Source organism: Scheffersomyces amazonensis (assembly GCF_036850825.1).
Source record: "Scheffersomyces amazonensis strain UFMG-HMD-26.3 chromosome Unknown RJT21scaffold_5, whole genome shotgun sequence".
Taxonomy (NCBI): domain Eukaryota; kingdom Fungi; phylum Ascomycota; class Pichiomycetes; order Serinales; family Debaryomycetaceae; genus Scheffersomyces; species Scheffersomyces amazonensis.
In genome coordinates, this window is record NW_027042745.1 from 862873 (window position 1) to 879615 (window position 16743).

At 32.3% G+C, this 16743-nt stretch overlaps 4 protein-coding genes across 4 annotated transcripts; 1 reads left to right on the forward strand and 3 right to left on the reverse strand. All coding sequences in view use genetic code 12, as the record gives it.

The window, feature by feature from the left end:
• Positions 1-20: 20 nt before the first annotated feature.
• Positions 21-1433, reverse strand: ALG1 (chitobiosyldiphosphodolichol beta-1,4 mannosyltransferase; the record flags this gene model as incomplete). The annotated part of the gene is made up of 1 exon (XM_064883040.1): positions 21-1433. The coding sequence occupies one exon, from the start codon at positions 1431-1433 to the stop codon at positions 21-23; it is 1413 nt and encodes a 470-aa protein (XP_064737380.1).
• A 1252-nt stretch (positions 1434-2685) lies between these two features.
• RJT21DRAFT_131179 (glucose-induced degradation complex subunit) lies at positions 2686-3963 on the reverse strand (the record flags this gene model as incomplete). The annotated part of the gene is made up of 1 exon (XM_064883041.1): positions 2686-3963. The coding sequence occupies one exon, from the start codon at positions 3961-3963 to the stop codon at positions 2686-2688; it is 1278 nt and encodes a 425-aa protein (XP_064737381.1).
• A 1912-nt stretch (positions 3964-5875) lies between these two features.
• Positions 5876-7589, forward strand: RJT21DRAFT_121890 (uncharacterized protein). The gene has a single exon (XM_064882238.1). The coding sequence runs from the start codon at positions 6008-6010 to the stop codon at positions 7466-7468; it is 1461 nt and encodes a 486-aa protein (XP_064737382.1). The 5' UTR covers positions 5876-6007; the 3' UTR covers positions 7469-7589.
• Positions 7283-16641, reverse strand: RJT21DRAFT_47752 (uncharacterized protein). Its single transcript, XM_064884725.1, has one exon. The coding sequence runs from the start codon at positions 16279-16281 to the stop codon at positions 7528-7530; it is 8754 nt and encodes a 2917-aa protein (XP_064737383.1). The 5' UTR covers positions 16282-16641; the 3' UTR covers positions 7283-7527.
• Between the last annotated feature and the right edge of the window lie 102 nt (positions 16642-16743).

The following is a 16743-nucleotide window of genomic DNA, read 5'->3' on the forward strand; positions in this document are numbered from 1 at the left end:
ACATATTCTATTTAGTTAATTTAGTCAATTTTATAATCAAAAATATTACCTAATACCTTTGTCCAATTTTCATCCCATCTTAATTTGCTTTCTTCAAGGGCTCCTTTCCGTAAAGTTTGCAATAACTTTTTATCTGTAAAGGCTTCCCTAAGTAATCTGTAAAGCTCCAAGGCCTGATCACGCCTTTCACTAGATACCTTGTCACTAGTTACTAACCCATTATATCCATCCTGAACTAGTTCACCTATTGCTTCGAAATTTAAGGCAATCACTGGTACACCAGATCCAAAGAAATCAAGAATTTTCATTGGTAAGTCAATTCCACTTGATGAAGTATGTAACGATACACTTAGGTCTGCAACTGATATTACTCTTGGATAATCAGAAATCGATAACCATGCTGATTTAACTATTATTCGTTCTGGATTAAATGCAAGTCTTTTGACTGTACCAAAGAACTCATCTCTCAATGGTCCCTTCCCTGTTACAACCAAAATGATTGGAGGTGAATCATTATCCATCTCATACCTTTTCAATGCATCTAAAAGGACATCGAAATCTTCATCCGGAGTGAATGAGGTAGAACTTATTAAAATTTTGTATTTTGAAATATTTTCCAAACCAGCAAATAGATCAATAGATTGTAATATATCATTCTTTTCTTCCTCAGATTCTAATGGACTGAAAATATCACTTGGTCTGTCGTATAAAGTTATTATTTTCTTAGGATCGAAATTGAACTCCTGCACTAAAAATGACTTCATCTTTTTGGTGACAGTTAAATTAATATCGACAAAGTTCTTACCTAAGAATTGTTCATAAAACTTAACTAGGCGAACAAGAGGATGCCTCTCATTCTTAAACTTTAAATTCAAAATCGAGTAATTCAAATTGTGCCAATCAACTATTAAAGTTGTTGATCTACTAAATACCTTTATGAATATAATTACAAGTATTAATATTGGAATTGATGGAGGATTTTGTAATAATATATAGTCACTTCCTCTAATTCCTAAAAGTAATTTAAATAATTGGAATACTTGAAGAAAAACCTTTTGCCCTATGAACAATATATATGGTAAATTAAAAGAATTCTTGATAGGTTTAATTTCACTAATATCGATATTGATATCATCCACAACATCATATGGCGGTTCTGTTTCAATATAACCACACAAGTTGACATAATATTCATATTTAGAAAATGATTTGGCATGGTAACAAATGCGTGGTGAATGACCCAAATCACCAAGAACAATTATAGTAATAGACTTCCTCTTCCCAGAGTAAAAACCCTTAGAGGAGAATACAGGTAATATAACATAAGCTAAAACTGGCAAACATAAGTAAATACCAATAAGCCAATAGACCCAGCCTACGTTGAATTGAAATAGCTCTTCATCAAATACCTCAAACTTTAAAGATTCGAACATCTGAATAACTCAATTGCTGGAATTAATTGGCGCCTAATTCGTAGTACTTTGAAGGAGAAAGACTGACCGTTGATATTTAGTATGGTTTGATTTTCGCACTACCCATTAACTATGGAGACAGAGATAGTTAACTTCTATCATTTTGCAGTCTGTGATCATATAGAATTATTGAATTTAATTCCAAAGCATAATGGTTAGAGAAAGACTATTTACTGTTATAGACTTATCTATAAGGATCTTGGCCAAAGGTTCATGGAATAACACATTACAAGTAGTAGAACAGTACACTGTAGCTTCTACTACTGAAAGGATATCGGTTACTTCATTTGTGTGTAACTCAATAAATCTCATTTGATTATATATATATATATATTATTTGTCTTAGATTCCTTGTTAATATATATTTCCTAATAGCTCTATCCTTATAGATCATTCTTATTTATGGAGTAATTGCCCATGGTGTATTTTGCGCCCATAATTACAATTTTGCAATTCGCATTCAATTTCCGATCGGACCATGGAAAATTAAAGTAAACGAGAAAATGAACTTTACGGACTTGTTTACATTATTGCATTTTAACTAGTAACGATGTCAGAACTATTGCAGTTGATTCAACAACTAGATAACTTATTAGTTGAATGGTTACAATCTATTCAATTCACTTCGAATTTAGTTATTACCCCAGTTAGTAAGATTATTACTGAGATATTATTCATATCTTTCATTTTATTAGTTAGTTATGAAACTATTTATTGGAGTGGGATATATTTGCATCTTTGGGATTATCATGCTAAGGATATCTTTAAAGAAGTTCCAATTCATTGTGCACACGTTTATGTTCGATTAAATTTAGTAGATAAACAAGACGTTGAAAGGGCTAAAGAATATTATAAATTAAAGAATAATTTTAAGAATTATAACATATTATTAAATTGGAATAAATTGAACCAAGCCAGTCATGAGATATTTAAATTACAGAAATTTATTAAATATCATTTTGAATTTAGTCCTGAAGATTTTGAAATGAATGATGAACCAGAGTATGGATCTAACATTAAACATCTTAGAGGTAAGATAATACAATTATTTAATGAATCAGATATTTATAATAATTATAAAAAACAAGGTTATACTGAAAAGGATGTCTTGGTATTTAATAATGCTAATGAAGAAGTTACAACTTCAGATGACTTACAATATTTAAGTAAAGTTAAAATCGAGACAGGAAATATAATAGATAGTATTATAGTGCTATAATTCATCGTTAAGTAAATAACGCTTTTGTTTTATAATATTTAGATCAAGGAGTCTTTGCTCTGTAATTGTCCATAGCTTAATTATTCGTTCTAATTTAGATTCCAAGCTTAAACTTTGTAATTTACTTAATTCATCATCAATATTACCTTTGTTATTCCCAGTAGAATTTGTCCCATCAGCAGACCAGAAATCTTGTGGTGAAGTATTGGACGAAATAAATTGACTTAAAGTTTTATCGTACTCTATTTCATAATCAATATCTTCAATATCTTCATCATCACCTTCTTCTTCAACTTCATCACTAAGCGTATCTGCATTATAGAACAGGAATCCATTCAAATCATATTCTACAAATTTAGGACCTTTATATATTGAGATATTTGCTTGATCAAGTTTATTGATTGAATACTCATTTTGATCCTCTAAACCTTCTTGATTAAGGAAATTATAATCATTTTCATCATTATTTACATTATTAGCATTATCAGAATTATTTCCATAAAGACTCAATATAGATTTGTTGACCAATCTATAGCATTGATTTCTTAAGGAAAGATCAAACAACATCCTTAATTCTTCAGGTAAATCCTTTTGATCTTCTATATTTTGGACAGTAGGGTCGAAATTAAAACATAATAAACTCATAGTAATCTCTAATTCTTTCAATAATTTAAATGAATTAGAAACTTTATTAATCAAATTCTCTCTTACAAAAGTCAATATACTATTAAGAAATATACTTTCATCACTTTCATCTTTGATATTAGCATTTAATTTATGATCACGAATCATTTCGATCAAATTCAATCTCAAAAGCTTGAAATGTAGTAAATTATTGGTATCTAATATAGTAGGGAAATATTCACTAATCTTTTTAATTGCTTCAGTTATTGAACCCTTTAATATTAGTAATTTGATTTCTTTTCTTTGACTTATAGTGGAGTAGCCTGATACTAAGCTAGTCTTATTATTTTGAATACTATAGTTATTACTAGAAGAGGATCCCACTCCTTCATTTGAAACATCTCCAAAATAATGTTCTACCATATTAGTAAATTCATTATTATTCAATGAATTCATTCTTTTAATTAATTGCATCGATTTATCATTGGCATTAGAACTATTGGTACGGTCAAACTTAGACTCTTCGAGGGTCTTGAATACATCCATATTCAATTCCTTTGAAAAGCTTACAGCAGCCTCTTGGTACCCTTCCTGAATGAAGTAATTCAAGATTAAATTGTTTATCTTCTCTTTAGGTATATTAGTCATGGTATAGGATGCTATAGAGAAGTAGTATAAAGTATGGGGATGTCAGTCTTTATCTTAATGCATATGATTGCTGAGTAAGTGCTTATATAAGCAACAAGAGTTTCATTACAAATAATTTTTATTCATAGCTCAGTCCGCAACTTTTCGTGCTGGTTGCAAATCTTGCATACCAATTAAAATATCATATCAAGTAGATCACAGTCCCCACCTAAATGCTACGTCTGAATGGAGTAAGGACTCTTAGATCAGATTGGCCGAAATTAGTGAGCTAAGAAAAACCTTTTATGTGAAAGAAGAGAAAGAAGGCTATGAAGTTCTACACAGTGATTGATATATACGTTTGTAGTATTTAGAATAGAATTATCTCAAATGTCAATTTAGTTAATTTTCATGGTTAATTTTTAGGTAAATATAAGCATTCACCATGGAAAATTATATAGTTAGCTAAATCATTAATTAACTTTGGCTTTTATTGAAGTTAAGAAATCTCTGTATGAAGGATCATTTCCATTCTTGTCCTCTACTAAACAAGAATAAACCCACATTCTAAGAGCCATCAATTCTCTCTTTTGAGATATCTCAAGTGGCTCATTTGATGTTTCTCCAAGCACGACATACAAATTCTTCCATCATGTTTGGATGATTTCATGACTCAAACTAACTCAGTTTCTGATAGCTGGGTGTCCGGTCCTAAGCTGGGTCTCAAGAATGGTCGTAAGCCTGCCAGAATCATGAAAACAAACACTGGGATAACCACATTTACAACTATAGCAAAAATTACTCCAGTTGTATATTGAAAGCCTTTATAGAATTCTATAGTTTGTAATTCAATAATGAACATCTAAACAATAAGTAGTATATTTATTTACACGCTTAAAGTGATAATTAACTTATCAAAAATTTTAGTTATTCGAAGTTTTACGTATTGTCTAAGTAATAAAATAACTATCAGAAGAGGAAAATGAGCTTACATAACTTGTGTATACCTCCATTATCTAGACTCTGTGGTACAAGCATTCACTCTTCATCTAGAATAGGAGCGCATATACAGTTTCTTATTTAATAATATGAGTGTCTTAAGTAATTAATTTAATTAAAGAGGAACGTAATAACTAATTCGTATAGGTGACATAGAGAAATATACAACCTTGAATTGTTCAGATCTCTAACGTCTTCACAATTGAAAGCATTAAAATGAAAATTAGACTTTCAATTGTGGGGAAGCTGACTAAGCTATTACATAAGCACGTTTACCAAGGATATATATTACAGATACGGTTAGGATAGATATCATATAGAGTAGGAGGTTTAAGTAAGACATACCTGAAGCCTTTGTATATTGCATTAGAAGGTGCTAAGAGCTTTTGGCTAGTCTTGCCCCTGCATTCATATAAGAGATTGAAGTTATGTGTGTCTTTAGACATAATGCAGATCATAAGTCATAGATCGTGTGAAGTCATAGATCCTCACAGGTTATAGATCGGTATGGGTCATAGATTGTCATAGGTTACTGATCATCATAGGTCTACTATGGTGTCACAAGAAAGTATTTCAATGGATATTTTCAGCCTAGTTGGCTTAAACATAGTATCCATGTGCAGCAGCGAGCAGTATCTAACGTTTGCGAGACTACACCAAATAAGGTTAGATTAATGACGTAGGTCCGTAGATACACTCTCCGTAACTCTTGAACTGTCTCTATACTCTAACTCCACTCTCACTCTATACACACTACTACATATCTATACCATTCCCATACCATTAACCCCCTCCATGCCATCCCTATAACCGTACTATACACAATTGTGGACCCGGCAAACACCACCAGGAAACCGATCTCATACGCGCAGTTCTCGTAAACTCATGCCAGCAGATCAGAAAAATAAATTTTTGTAGTATAAGTAAGGCCGATGCTCCGAATTCCAAATTCCAAATTCCATTGCCCACCCATTGCGATTAGTAGAGACAGAGACGGTTTGTTAAGTTTAGTTAGTTGTTAATTGTTGTATGAGACGATAGTAAAGAATCGAGATTTTCAGCCACTATGATAGTTCCAACCATCAGTCCAGCCATTAGAAAAGTCTTTGTATTACTATCATGTACTTTCTTTGGTTTAAGTTGTGGTACATTATATTTATATTCTTCATATAGTCCTCAATTGGCTAAACAACTTAATTATACTGCTTCAGGTTCTTCAACTATTGCACTTATTGGCAACTTTGGAGCCGCAATTAGTGGTCCACTAGCCGGTCTAGTAGTCGATAGAAAAGGTTATACAATGTCAATTATTATAGGAGGATTATTTATTATGTCAGGATATTTAGGATTAAAAAGACAATTTGATACTATTTATGGAAATGTAATATTATCATCATGTTTATTACTTTTAGTTGGATCAGGTTCAACCTTTATAAATTATGCTTGCTTAAAATGTTGTGCTATAAGTTTCCCAAGTATAAGAGGAGTAGCAACATCTTTACCATTAGCATTATATGGATTAAGTGCATTATTTTATTCAGTAATTGCTTCAATGTTCTTTCCAGGTGATACATCATCATTCTTAGGATTTCTTGCTTATTCATCAATTGTAATCTTCTGTATATGTGCTCCAAGTATTATGCTTTGTGATAAGGATCATAATCCAAAACAACAACAACAACAGCAAACACTTCCTCGAAGAAATTCTGTATCAGAAAAGAAATTGGTTACTAATCCTAATTCTGCCTATCAGAAATTAGAATTAGAAGATTCTAAAGATATTACAGGATTTGCCTTAGTTAAATGTTATAGATTTTGGCTTCTCTTTATAGCCACCGGTTCATTAGCGTCATTGGGTCAAATGTATATATATTCGGTTGGATATATGGTTAAGGCACTTATAAGTTATCGAATTCAATCTGAACAAATTATAGATGGAGATATAATAATTCAAAAGGATCAACAATTTCAAGTGGGATTAATATCAACTGCTAATTGTATAGGTAGAATTATAAGTGGAATAATGGGAGATATAATAACTCAATCATTTAATAAACCTCGATCTTTATTATTATATTTACCATCTATTGGATTAATGCTTACTCAATTAATGGGATTATTTATTAGGGAAGATTCTACTTTACCAATAGATTCATTTCTTACAGGATTATTTTATGGATTTATCTTTTGTATAATGCCAATAATTGTTGGTGATACATTTGGTATGACTAATTTTTCATCTAATTGGGGCATTGTATCTTTAGCTCCAATAATTCCTAGTATATTCTTTACCAGATTATTTGGGAATATATATGATTCTAATTCAATTATAGATGAAATTAAAGGAGGGGTTATATGTACTTTGGGTAATGAATGTTATAATTCAATATTTAAATTAACTTTTGCTATAAGTATTATATCATTTATTACTGTTTCATTAATTAATGCTAAAGTAGATGTTGCTAATTTCTTTAAGCATGAAGACAGTCTACCGATACTGAAAGTGAAAACGAAGTCAATTAAATAATGTATATAAATACGAACTAATAAATAAAAACTAACTACTAACTACTAACTACTAACTATCTACCGTCTCGAATTCAATCTCCCTAATCGGGATATAGACGGACTATTAATTAACCTTGAAGGAGTAGATATTCTCTTATGTTGCAGATAGCGAGGATGAGAATGTCTTTCAGTATTCTCATATAAATCATCATTCATTTGCTTTATGGATTCAAATGGCTCTTGAATATGCACTTTACTATTATCATTATCAAACGATAATTCATCCACATTTCTACTAATCATATATCTTAAAGCATTAAACCAAATATTATGTCTTTGACGAGTTGGACATGTGATTTTAATGGTTCTATCGGTGGAATAGACTATAATACTTTTATGATATAACCCTGTTGGTAAGGGATTATTATCATTAATACTTTCAACTTTAATTATAGCTGCAGCTCTAGTTCTATAATGAGAAGGATTAGCCAACACTGGATTGGAATCTGACCAATAAAGGGTTAAAGAATAAGGATGAACCCAAAAGTATCTTTCATGTCTTGTTTCTGAAATCGAATTTATAGCCAATTTTCTATAATATTTAAATAGATATTCTCCAATAACTACTTGAGTAATGGCAGGAATCATAGCTTTATCAGTTAATGATACATTGGTTGCCATTGAAAAGATGGCACCAGAAGTTAACGATTCGTTAACACTCGGAGCTTGAGATAAATGAGATAAATGGCTACGAACAGATGCAGATTGCACCATTGGAGATTGTGACTGTGACTGTGACTGTGGTTGAGACTGTGACTGTGATTGAGAGTGAGCTTTATCAATCTGCGGTGATGGAGATGATCTGCTTGGTGGCACATTAGGCGATGGTAAATCTCGTAATGATTCAAATTCATCCACCAATGGAGTAGTGGGTCGATCATTATGCCAATACCCTCTCTTTTCTGCATACTTCTTAAATACATCATCCAGAACCTTTTCAATCGATAAAGCCTTTAATCTCACCAATTGATTAAAATAACTCGAAGGTACAACTTTCACATTAGTATTAGTAGCCGTTGGAGTATTAGTAGTACCTATAAATTCAGATTTAGGTATAACCAATAACCCACGAGAATCTCCCATTTCAACAAATTTCTCCTTAGAATCTATTGATTTACTAAAGGCCTTTAATTCATTAAGAGTATCTTCAAGTATAAGTTGATAACCCATTTCATCTGCTTTACCTCGTAATTGATCTTCAGTAATATCCGATAAGGGATCTTGACCCTTTAAGGATGAAACCTTTAATTGTTTATATTCTTCTTTATCTAATACCACCATATTCATATCCGACAGTAATGCTGCTAATGATTCTTTGGTTACAGTCTTGTTATCTTGAAGCTTATAAATCTCTTGTTCCTTTTCTGCCAATTGTTGTTGAACTCTCAAGTTATCCGCTTCAACTTCTGCCTTATCCAATAACACCATATTAAGTTTATCAGCTCTTATACGTAATTCATCCACACTTATAACAAATGAATCTTCAGCATCTGCAAAGGTAAATTCTTCCAGATTTTGTATAGTTTCTATATCCTTAAGATGTTGGAATTCGGATTCTTCTACAACCACTTTGCCCTGTTGTCGAGCTCTTTCTTCAAGTGATACTTGAAGTTCATTATATTCTTCAAGTGGTACTACCACATGGTCAGCACTTTTAGCTCGTTGTTTGATTTCTTCAAGACTGGGCTTATTGGCCTTAATAAGTAATTCATCATATTGTTTATCACTCAATAATTTAACTCCGGCTTGTTCGGCTCTTACTTCAAGAGATTCTTCGGCTTTACTGTTTAATTCTTTCAAAGTATCCTTGGGTATAATCACATGATTCAATTGACCAGCATGTGCCTCTAACGTTTCAATCGTAGGTTGTCTTAAGAGTTGTACTTCTTCAACATCCATCAAGATCTTATTATCTTTAGCTGCTCTTTCTTCAAGTGGTACTTTACAAGACTCTAACAATTCACTATAACTCGATTGATCAACGACTACTTTATGGTGTTCCGACGCCAATTCACTGATCCGTTCAATGCTTGGATTCACAAGGGCCTTATGATCATCATGAGTTATCAATATCTTATTCTCCTTAGTAGCTTTAACTTCCAAGGGTTGACTAAGCTCCGAGCGAAGCTCCTTCAATTCAGATGCTCCAATTAAGGCAAGACCTAAGGCTTGAGCCTTCAGTTGTAAATGTTCTTTAGATGGATTAGCAGCTCGCTCACTAATGGCTTGATACTCAGAACCATCAATGACAACCTTCCCTTCCTTTGAAGCTCTCTGTTCAAGCGGTTCCTTCAACAGTTCCAATTGGTTAGTATCAATAAGACTATGGTTATGGGATTCAGCTGACTTCTTAAGCACTTCTAATGAAGGCGATTGAGCCATTTGCTTTAATTCCTGCAACACTGCTTGAGGTACCACAGCCAATCCTCTTTCTGCTGCTCGATCTTCAAGCTGTTCTAAATGACTAATCCTTTCAGTTAATGCTTGTAACTCTTCCTGAGGTACAACTGAATGGTTCAAGTCTTGAGCCTTTGCTGTTAAGACATCAATACCAGGAGTTACCAAGTGGTTATATTCCTGTTCGTCCACTAACACTTTACCCTGAGAAGCAGCTAATTGGTCAGTGTATGATTTCTTTGATTGTTGAAGATCGTCATATTCCTGTTGAGCAACAACAACGCACTTCTGTCTTTGAGCCTTATCAGTCAAGGACTCTTTTGAACTGACTACCAATTGATCATACTTATCATTAGGTACAAGGGTATGATCTAATACTGCAGCTCGAGTATTAAGATGATCTAAAGTAGGCAGAGTCACCGTAGTATTAAGTTGAGAATACTCATCTTCTTCTACCACTACATGACCAAGATTACCGGCTTTCTCTCGAATATGATCTAATGTAGGAGATTCACATATATTCTGTAAATCTTCCCATTCAGTCTGAGGTACCGCTATCATATCATTTTCTTGAGCTAATTCTTGTACAGACTTATTCTTATACTCATTCAATTTCTTTAAATCATCCTTAGCAATCACCGCATACCCTAAGCCAGCAGCTCGAGTTTCAATCCGTTCTAAAGAAGGTGATTCAGCCGAATTCTTTAATGTCTTAAATTCTTCAGCTGTAAGTAACTTCAAGTTATAATCTTTAGCTCGCTTTTCTATAGGAGTACTGGCAGCTTCTCTGAATGATTGTAATTTATCTTTAGATACTACTTCCATATCCAATACACTAGCCTTTTCCTTAAGATAATCTAATGATGGCTTATCCAATTGTTGTTTAAGATTAGCAAATTCCAGAGGTATTACCAATTGTTTACCTGCTTCTTGTGCCAAATCTTCGAGTGATCGATTGGCTTTGTTATTTAATTCAGTAAACTCTTGTGTTGGTATAACCACATGTTCATTAGCCTGTCCAAGATGTTTGATATGGTCTAATGAAGGAGTGTGTAACTTGTTATAAGTTTCAATACCCAATACAGTTAATCCTAATCCAGCTGCTAACTTAGTCAAGTGAGATTCAGATGGGTTATATGCTAAATCCTCTAATTCCTTTAACTTTTCCTGAGGAACCGTAGCCAAACCTAAGGACTTAGCCTTTTGATGGATAAAGGACTCAGAAGGTGATTCAAGTTCACTCTTAAGTTGAGATAATTCCGAGTCTGGGACAAGACAAAGACCAGCCAAATTGGCATGGTCATGTAAATAGTCAATAGAGGGACTTTCGATATTGTTGATCATGGAATCATAATCTGATTTAGGAAGCACTTTAAAGCCCGAGTTCTCGGCAAGATGAATGATGGTATCAGTTGAAGGATCCTTTAATTGATCATATTCCTCGGTTTTAACTACGACATATTGATGTTGCTGAGCCCGTTGACGAATGAAATCCAAATCGGGTTCTTGTAATTGAGTTATCATCTTTTCATATTCTCCATCGGCCACTAAAGTATGACCTAATTTCTGACTATGATCCTTTAAGAAGACTAACGATGGTGTATCAATAGTATTCTTTAATTGTAAGAATTCCTTCTTATTAACGACTACTGAATCAATATGTAAGGCCATTTGTTGTAACTTATCTAAAGTAATAGTATCATAATCCTTTAAATCAGATATTAATTTACTATACTCTTTCTTCTCAATCAATTCAAATCCTAATCTATTGGCTGATTCATTAAGATACTCTAATGAAGGATGGTTGAGATTTTCTATCATGGAATTATATTCATCTCGTAACACTACGAGGGACCCTAATTCTCCTACTTTTTGAATTAAATAATCTTTAGTGGGTGATTGAATAGATTCAGTTAATGATCGATATTCTTCTACTGGTAATAGAACTTGACCTGATTCAAAGGCCTTTGATTTTAAATAATCTGTAGTAGGAGTTTCAATGGTTGATACTAACAGTTGATGTTTATGAATTGGTATAGCTACTAATCCCACTTTAGCTGCCTTTTCCATTATATGTTCTTTACTTGGTTCATGTGCCTGATTATGTAAGGCGATATATTCTTCATTGGTTACTGAAGATAATCCTAATTTCTTAGAATGATCTTGTATGAATTGCTTGGTGGGGAATTCAACATTTTGCTTTAATTGTTTATATTCTAATTCATCAATTACTACAATTCCTCCTAAATTACTAGCCAATTTTTCAACTTGAGTCCTGGTTGGATTACGTAATTGAGTTAAAGTATTGGTTTCAATCACTGACAATCCCATGGCTTGTGCCTTAGTGGTTATATGATCTTTACTTGGATCATTGGCTAAGGTCAAAAGTTCTTGATACTGGTTCTCTTGTACTAAACTATACTGTTTGTTAGATGCCAATCGAGTAAGATGTTCAACGGATGGATCATTGGCTAATTGTTCAAGTTGTTCATATTTCGATTTATCAACGACTACCAATCCTGCAGCCTTACCATATTGTTTAATTTGATAGACAGTTGGATTATGTAATTCATCATACTCTGCTTGAGTTAATACTTTTCTACCTAATGTATTAGCATGATCAGTTATATACTCAATTGAAGGAGACTTATAAGTTTGAGAAACTTCATTATATTCATCTTCTGCCACCAATACATAGCCAAGTTTACCAGTTACTTGTTGGATATGATCCATAGGAGGATTCTCTGCTTTTTCTTCAAGATATATAAAGTCAGCTACTGGTAGAATCTCATAACCTAAAGCTGATGCTTTGGATTTAAGATGTTCAATGGTTGGAGTGTTTGCATCTAATCTTAATTGAGAGTATTCCGAATTAGGTATTACAACCATATCTTTCTTATCGGCTGCCTTGGTAAGGAAGGCATGGGTCGGAGAATCTTCAATGGCTTGTAATCTTTCTAAGATTTTCGATTCTATAATCGTATGATTATGATTGTTGGCCTTTTCTCTTATGAACTCAATGGATGGATTATTATGCAGAGTATCTAATTGGTCATATACTGCCTTGGTTACTGCCACTAATCCAGCTCCAATAGCCATATTCTTAATATGATCTTGCAGTGGATTATGAGCTAATTGCCGTAAGTGACTCAATTCCTCATTCTTAATTATACTGGAATCTTGACTACTCACTACTCTATCAATTACTTCAGTACTTGGACTTTGAGCTTGTTCTACTAATGAACTATGAACTTGTTTATCCACTACAAGTGCTCCTATAGAGCCAGCCCTTTCAATAAGGAATTCCTTACTTGGCTTATCAATGGTCTCATGTAACTTATTCAATTGTTCCGATTGGTCCTCAACTGTCTTCTTCAATGTCTGTAATTCTTGTTTATCTACAATGTCATACCCTCTCTCCGAAGCCACTTCCTTCAAATGGTCTTCATGCGGAGTGTAGGCTAAGTTCTTTAAGGATTCAATTTCTGAAGAGGGGATAACTGTACACTGATGGAGGTGAGCTTTCTCGGATAATTGTTCAATACTAGGTTCATTCAATTGGTTCAAGTCTTGTTTCTTGATAAGTTCATAGTCCAATTTATGAGCATGACCCATGAGATCATCCACCGTGGGGGATATCAATTTGGTATATTCGTTATTGGCTACTACCGTATGATTATGATCATTAGCTGTATTCTTAATATGATCTAATGAAGGACTATGCGCCAAAGCAAGTAATTGTTTATGATCAGAATTAGTAATAAGTATATGACCAGTTTCATTAGCCTTGGCTTGTAAATGATCTATGGATGGTGAATAAGCAAGTGAATGAACTTTTTGCATTTGATCCTTAGCCATGACTTCATGATCTAATTTAGTAGCCATGGCTGTGATATGCAGTAATGGAGGATTAGATGCTAATTGTTCAAGTTGTTCAAGTTCATTAGATGCAATTAAGGTATGATTGAAATCCTTAGCTTTATCAGCAAGTATATCTACCGTTGGATTCTTTAATTCCTTATATTCCGAATCAGGTATAACCTTTAAACCTAAGGATTCAGCCTTAGTTGAGATATGAGATTCAGATGGATTATTGGCTAACTCATTAAGTGATAATAAATCAGGTTGTTTAATAAGGTCATACCCTTTACCTTGAGCCTTTGATTTAAGATGATCTATAGATGGTTCATTAGCACTTTTAAATAGGGTAGTATATTCTGATTTAGATAATGGAACTAAATCCAATTTCTCGGCTTGAAGTTTAACTTCATTAATAGTTGGATTATCTACTTTTCTTATTAATTGTTCATAATCTTCATTATTTATTATAGTATGACCCAAAGCTTCTGATTTAGTCTTTAAATATGGTATGGAAGGATTATTAGTGGTATTCTTTAATTCATCATAATATGCTCCAGATGCAAGTATGAACCCTAATTCATTAGCTTTATCTGTTAAATATTGTTTAGAAGGTTTATCATGATCAACTATTAAAGTTTGATAATTATTATACTCATCTTTTGTAATAGGTACTAAATTAAATTGAGGTAATTTATTCTTTAAATAAGATTCCGATGGATGAGTATAATTATCTAAAGCTCTATTCAATTCTGATAATTCAGAATCCTTAATAATTTGATGAGAATGTGCCTTGACCTTTGATGATAAATAATCTAAACTTGGATTAATATATGAATTGGCATTTGCCTTAAGTTCTTGAACTTCATCAATTGGTAAAGTAATAAGACCCTTTGATTCTAATTTTCTTTTCATAACATTTTCATCAATTAATTCATCATATTCATATTTATCAAGTACTATAAATCCTCTACTTCTTGCAATATCTTTGATTTGAGGATCTTCAATAGAATTAATATTATTAGTATTCAATACTTCATATTCAACGGAAGTTAATAAAACCAAATCATTGGTTTGAGCATACTCTTCAAGTTGATCTCGAGTAGGTTTAGTATCATTTAATAATTCTCGAGCTAATACTGAAGGTTTCTTATGAGGAGATCTAATTTGTTGTTCAGATTCAGATTCACTTTCTGATGAATCAATTAAATCTGGAAGTACTCTATTAGATGCTAAAGCTCTTGATGGAGATTTAGATGATCCATGAATATTTATTCCATCACCAATGAAATCTTCCCAATCATCATTTTCTTCAGTTGAAAAAGTATCATCATGAGATATTAAAATAGTTGAACTTGTTTTAAATGGAGATATCATTGATGTATTAGATATATTAGCTAATTTACCCTTTTTACTCTTTAAATTTAATGGTAGAAGTTTAACAGGACTCTTTTTATCATCAGTTTCAGCTTCAGCTTCAGCTTCCTTTCTTAACTTTAAAATAGCTGATCTTAATTTAGCAATGGTTCTATTAGAATGATTTAATGTAGCTCTTAAAGTTTCTGATTCAAGTTGAGAATTATTTGGATCTAATGGAGGAATTGCATTAGATTGAGTTGAACGAAGTAATTCATCAATATCTAAAGTATCATCATTATTATCATCATTATCATTATTATTATTATTATCATCATCATTTATTGGAGAACTAATATCACCTGATGCAATTGATGGAATGTTTAATTGAGTATTTGATGATAATAATTTTAAATGTAAACTATCATTCTCATCATTAAGATCTTCAATTCGTTTACTAAGTTCTTCAACTTCCTTTGAAGCCGTTGACTTTAAAATTTCAAAATCTTTAGATAACTTTTCATTCTTTACCAGTAATAATTCACTCTCTCTTTGAACTTCAATATATTTTGATTGTAATTCATTATTAAGTAGAATTAATTTTTCTTTACTACTGGTTAATGAATTTACATGATCATTAAGATTTGAAAGATTAGCTTCTAATTGCCAATTCTTATCCTTTAAATCACTTTCATTATTTAATTGACTAGAACGTGAATTCTTTAATTGAGCAAGTTCGCGCTTAAGGATTTCATTATCTTCTGTTGATACTTTTAACTTTGATTTGTACTTTTGATTTTCGGCAGTTAATCTTCTACACTCACCCAATAAATTTTCACTTAATCCAACCACAAAATTCATATCATTACCCTTTGATTCAGGTCCTAAACCAGAATTAATATGTCTATTAGGTATAACTAATGGTGCCGGTTGTAAATGTAATCCCAGTTTATTATTATTAATTTTATTACTTCCTCCCAATTTTTTATTGGGTAATGGTAATGTTAATGAAACATTTTCTTGATCTTGTTCAATATCATCTAATTTATCATTACTATGATCTGATTTTAAAGACGTTTGAGATTTCTTATGAAATAATCGACGTTGAAAATCAGATAATTGATTTCGAATATCTTCCTTTGGCGGAGTATCGGATGACATCGAATTACAATTATATTATTCACTATAAATATCAAATATATATTTAGTACTAAAATAACTAATTTATATTTACTAGTGCACAATACTCTCGCTGGTTAAAGCATTTGTGGTTTATCAGGTCGAAAAAAAAAGTAGCGTCATAAAATGTAAACACCAAACTGCAAACAAAACGGAAATGGCGTTGTTTACCTTTTGGGACACTACTGTGCGGCTAATCTATTTTACTTAGGGCATATATTGCAAGTTATGCACTCAGTATACTTAGTTGTAATTTAATAACCATAGCCATAGCCATAACCATAGCCATAGCCATAGCTATAGCAATAGCCATAGCCATACCAAAGCTCAATCTCAATCTTACTTAAACATATTCACACTTAGCATATTCAGTATCAGGTGACTGTTGGAAATTCGGGATTCCGCATTTTTGCATCATTCCAGACACCGATACAGACTATGAAT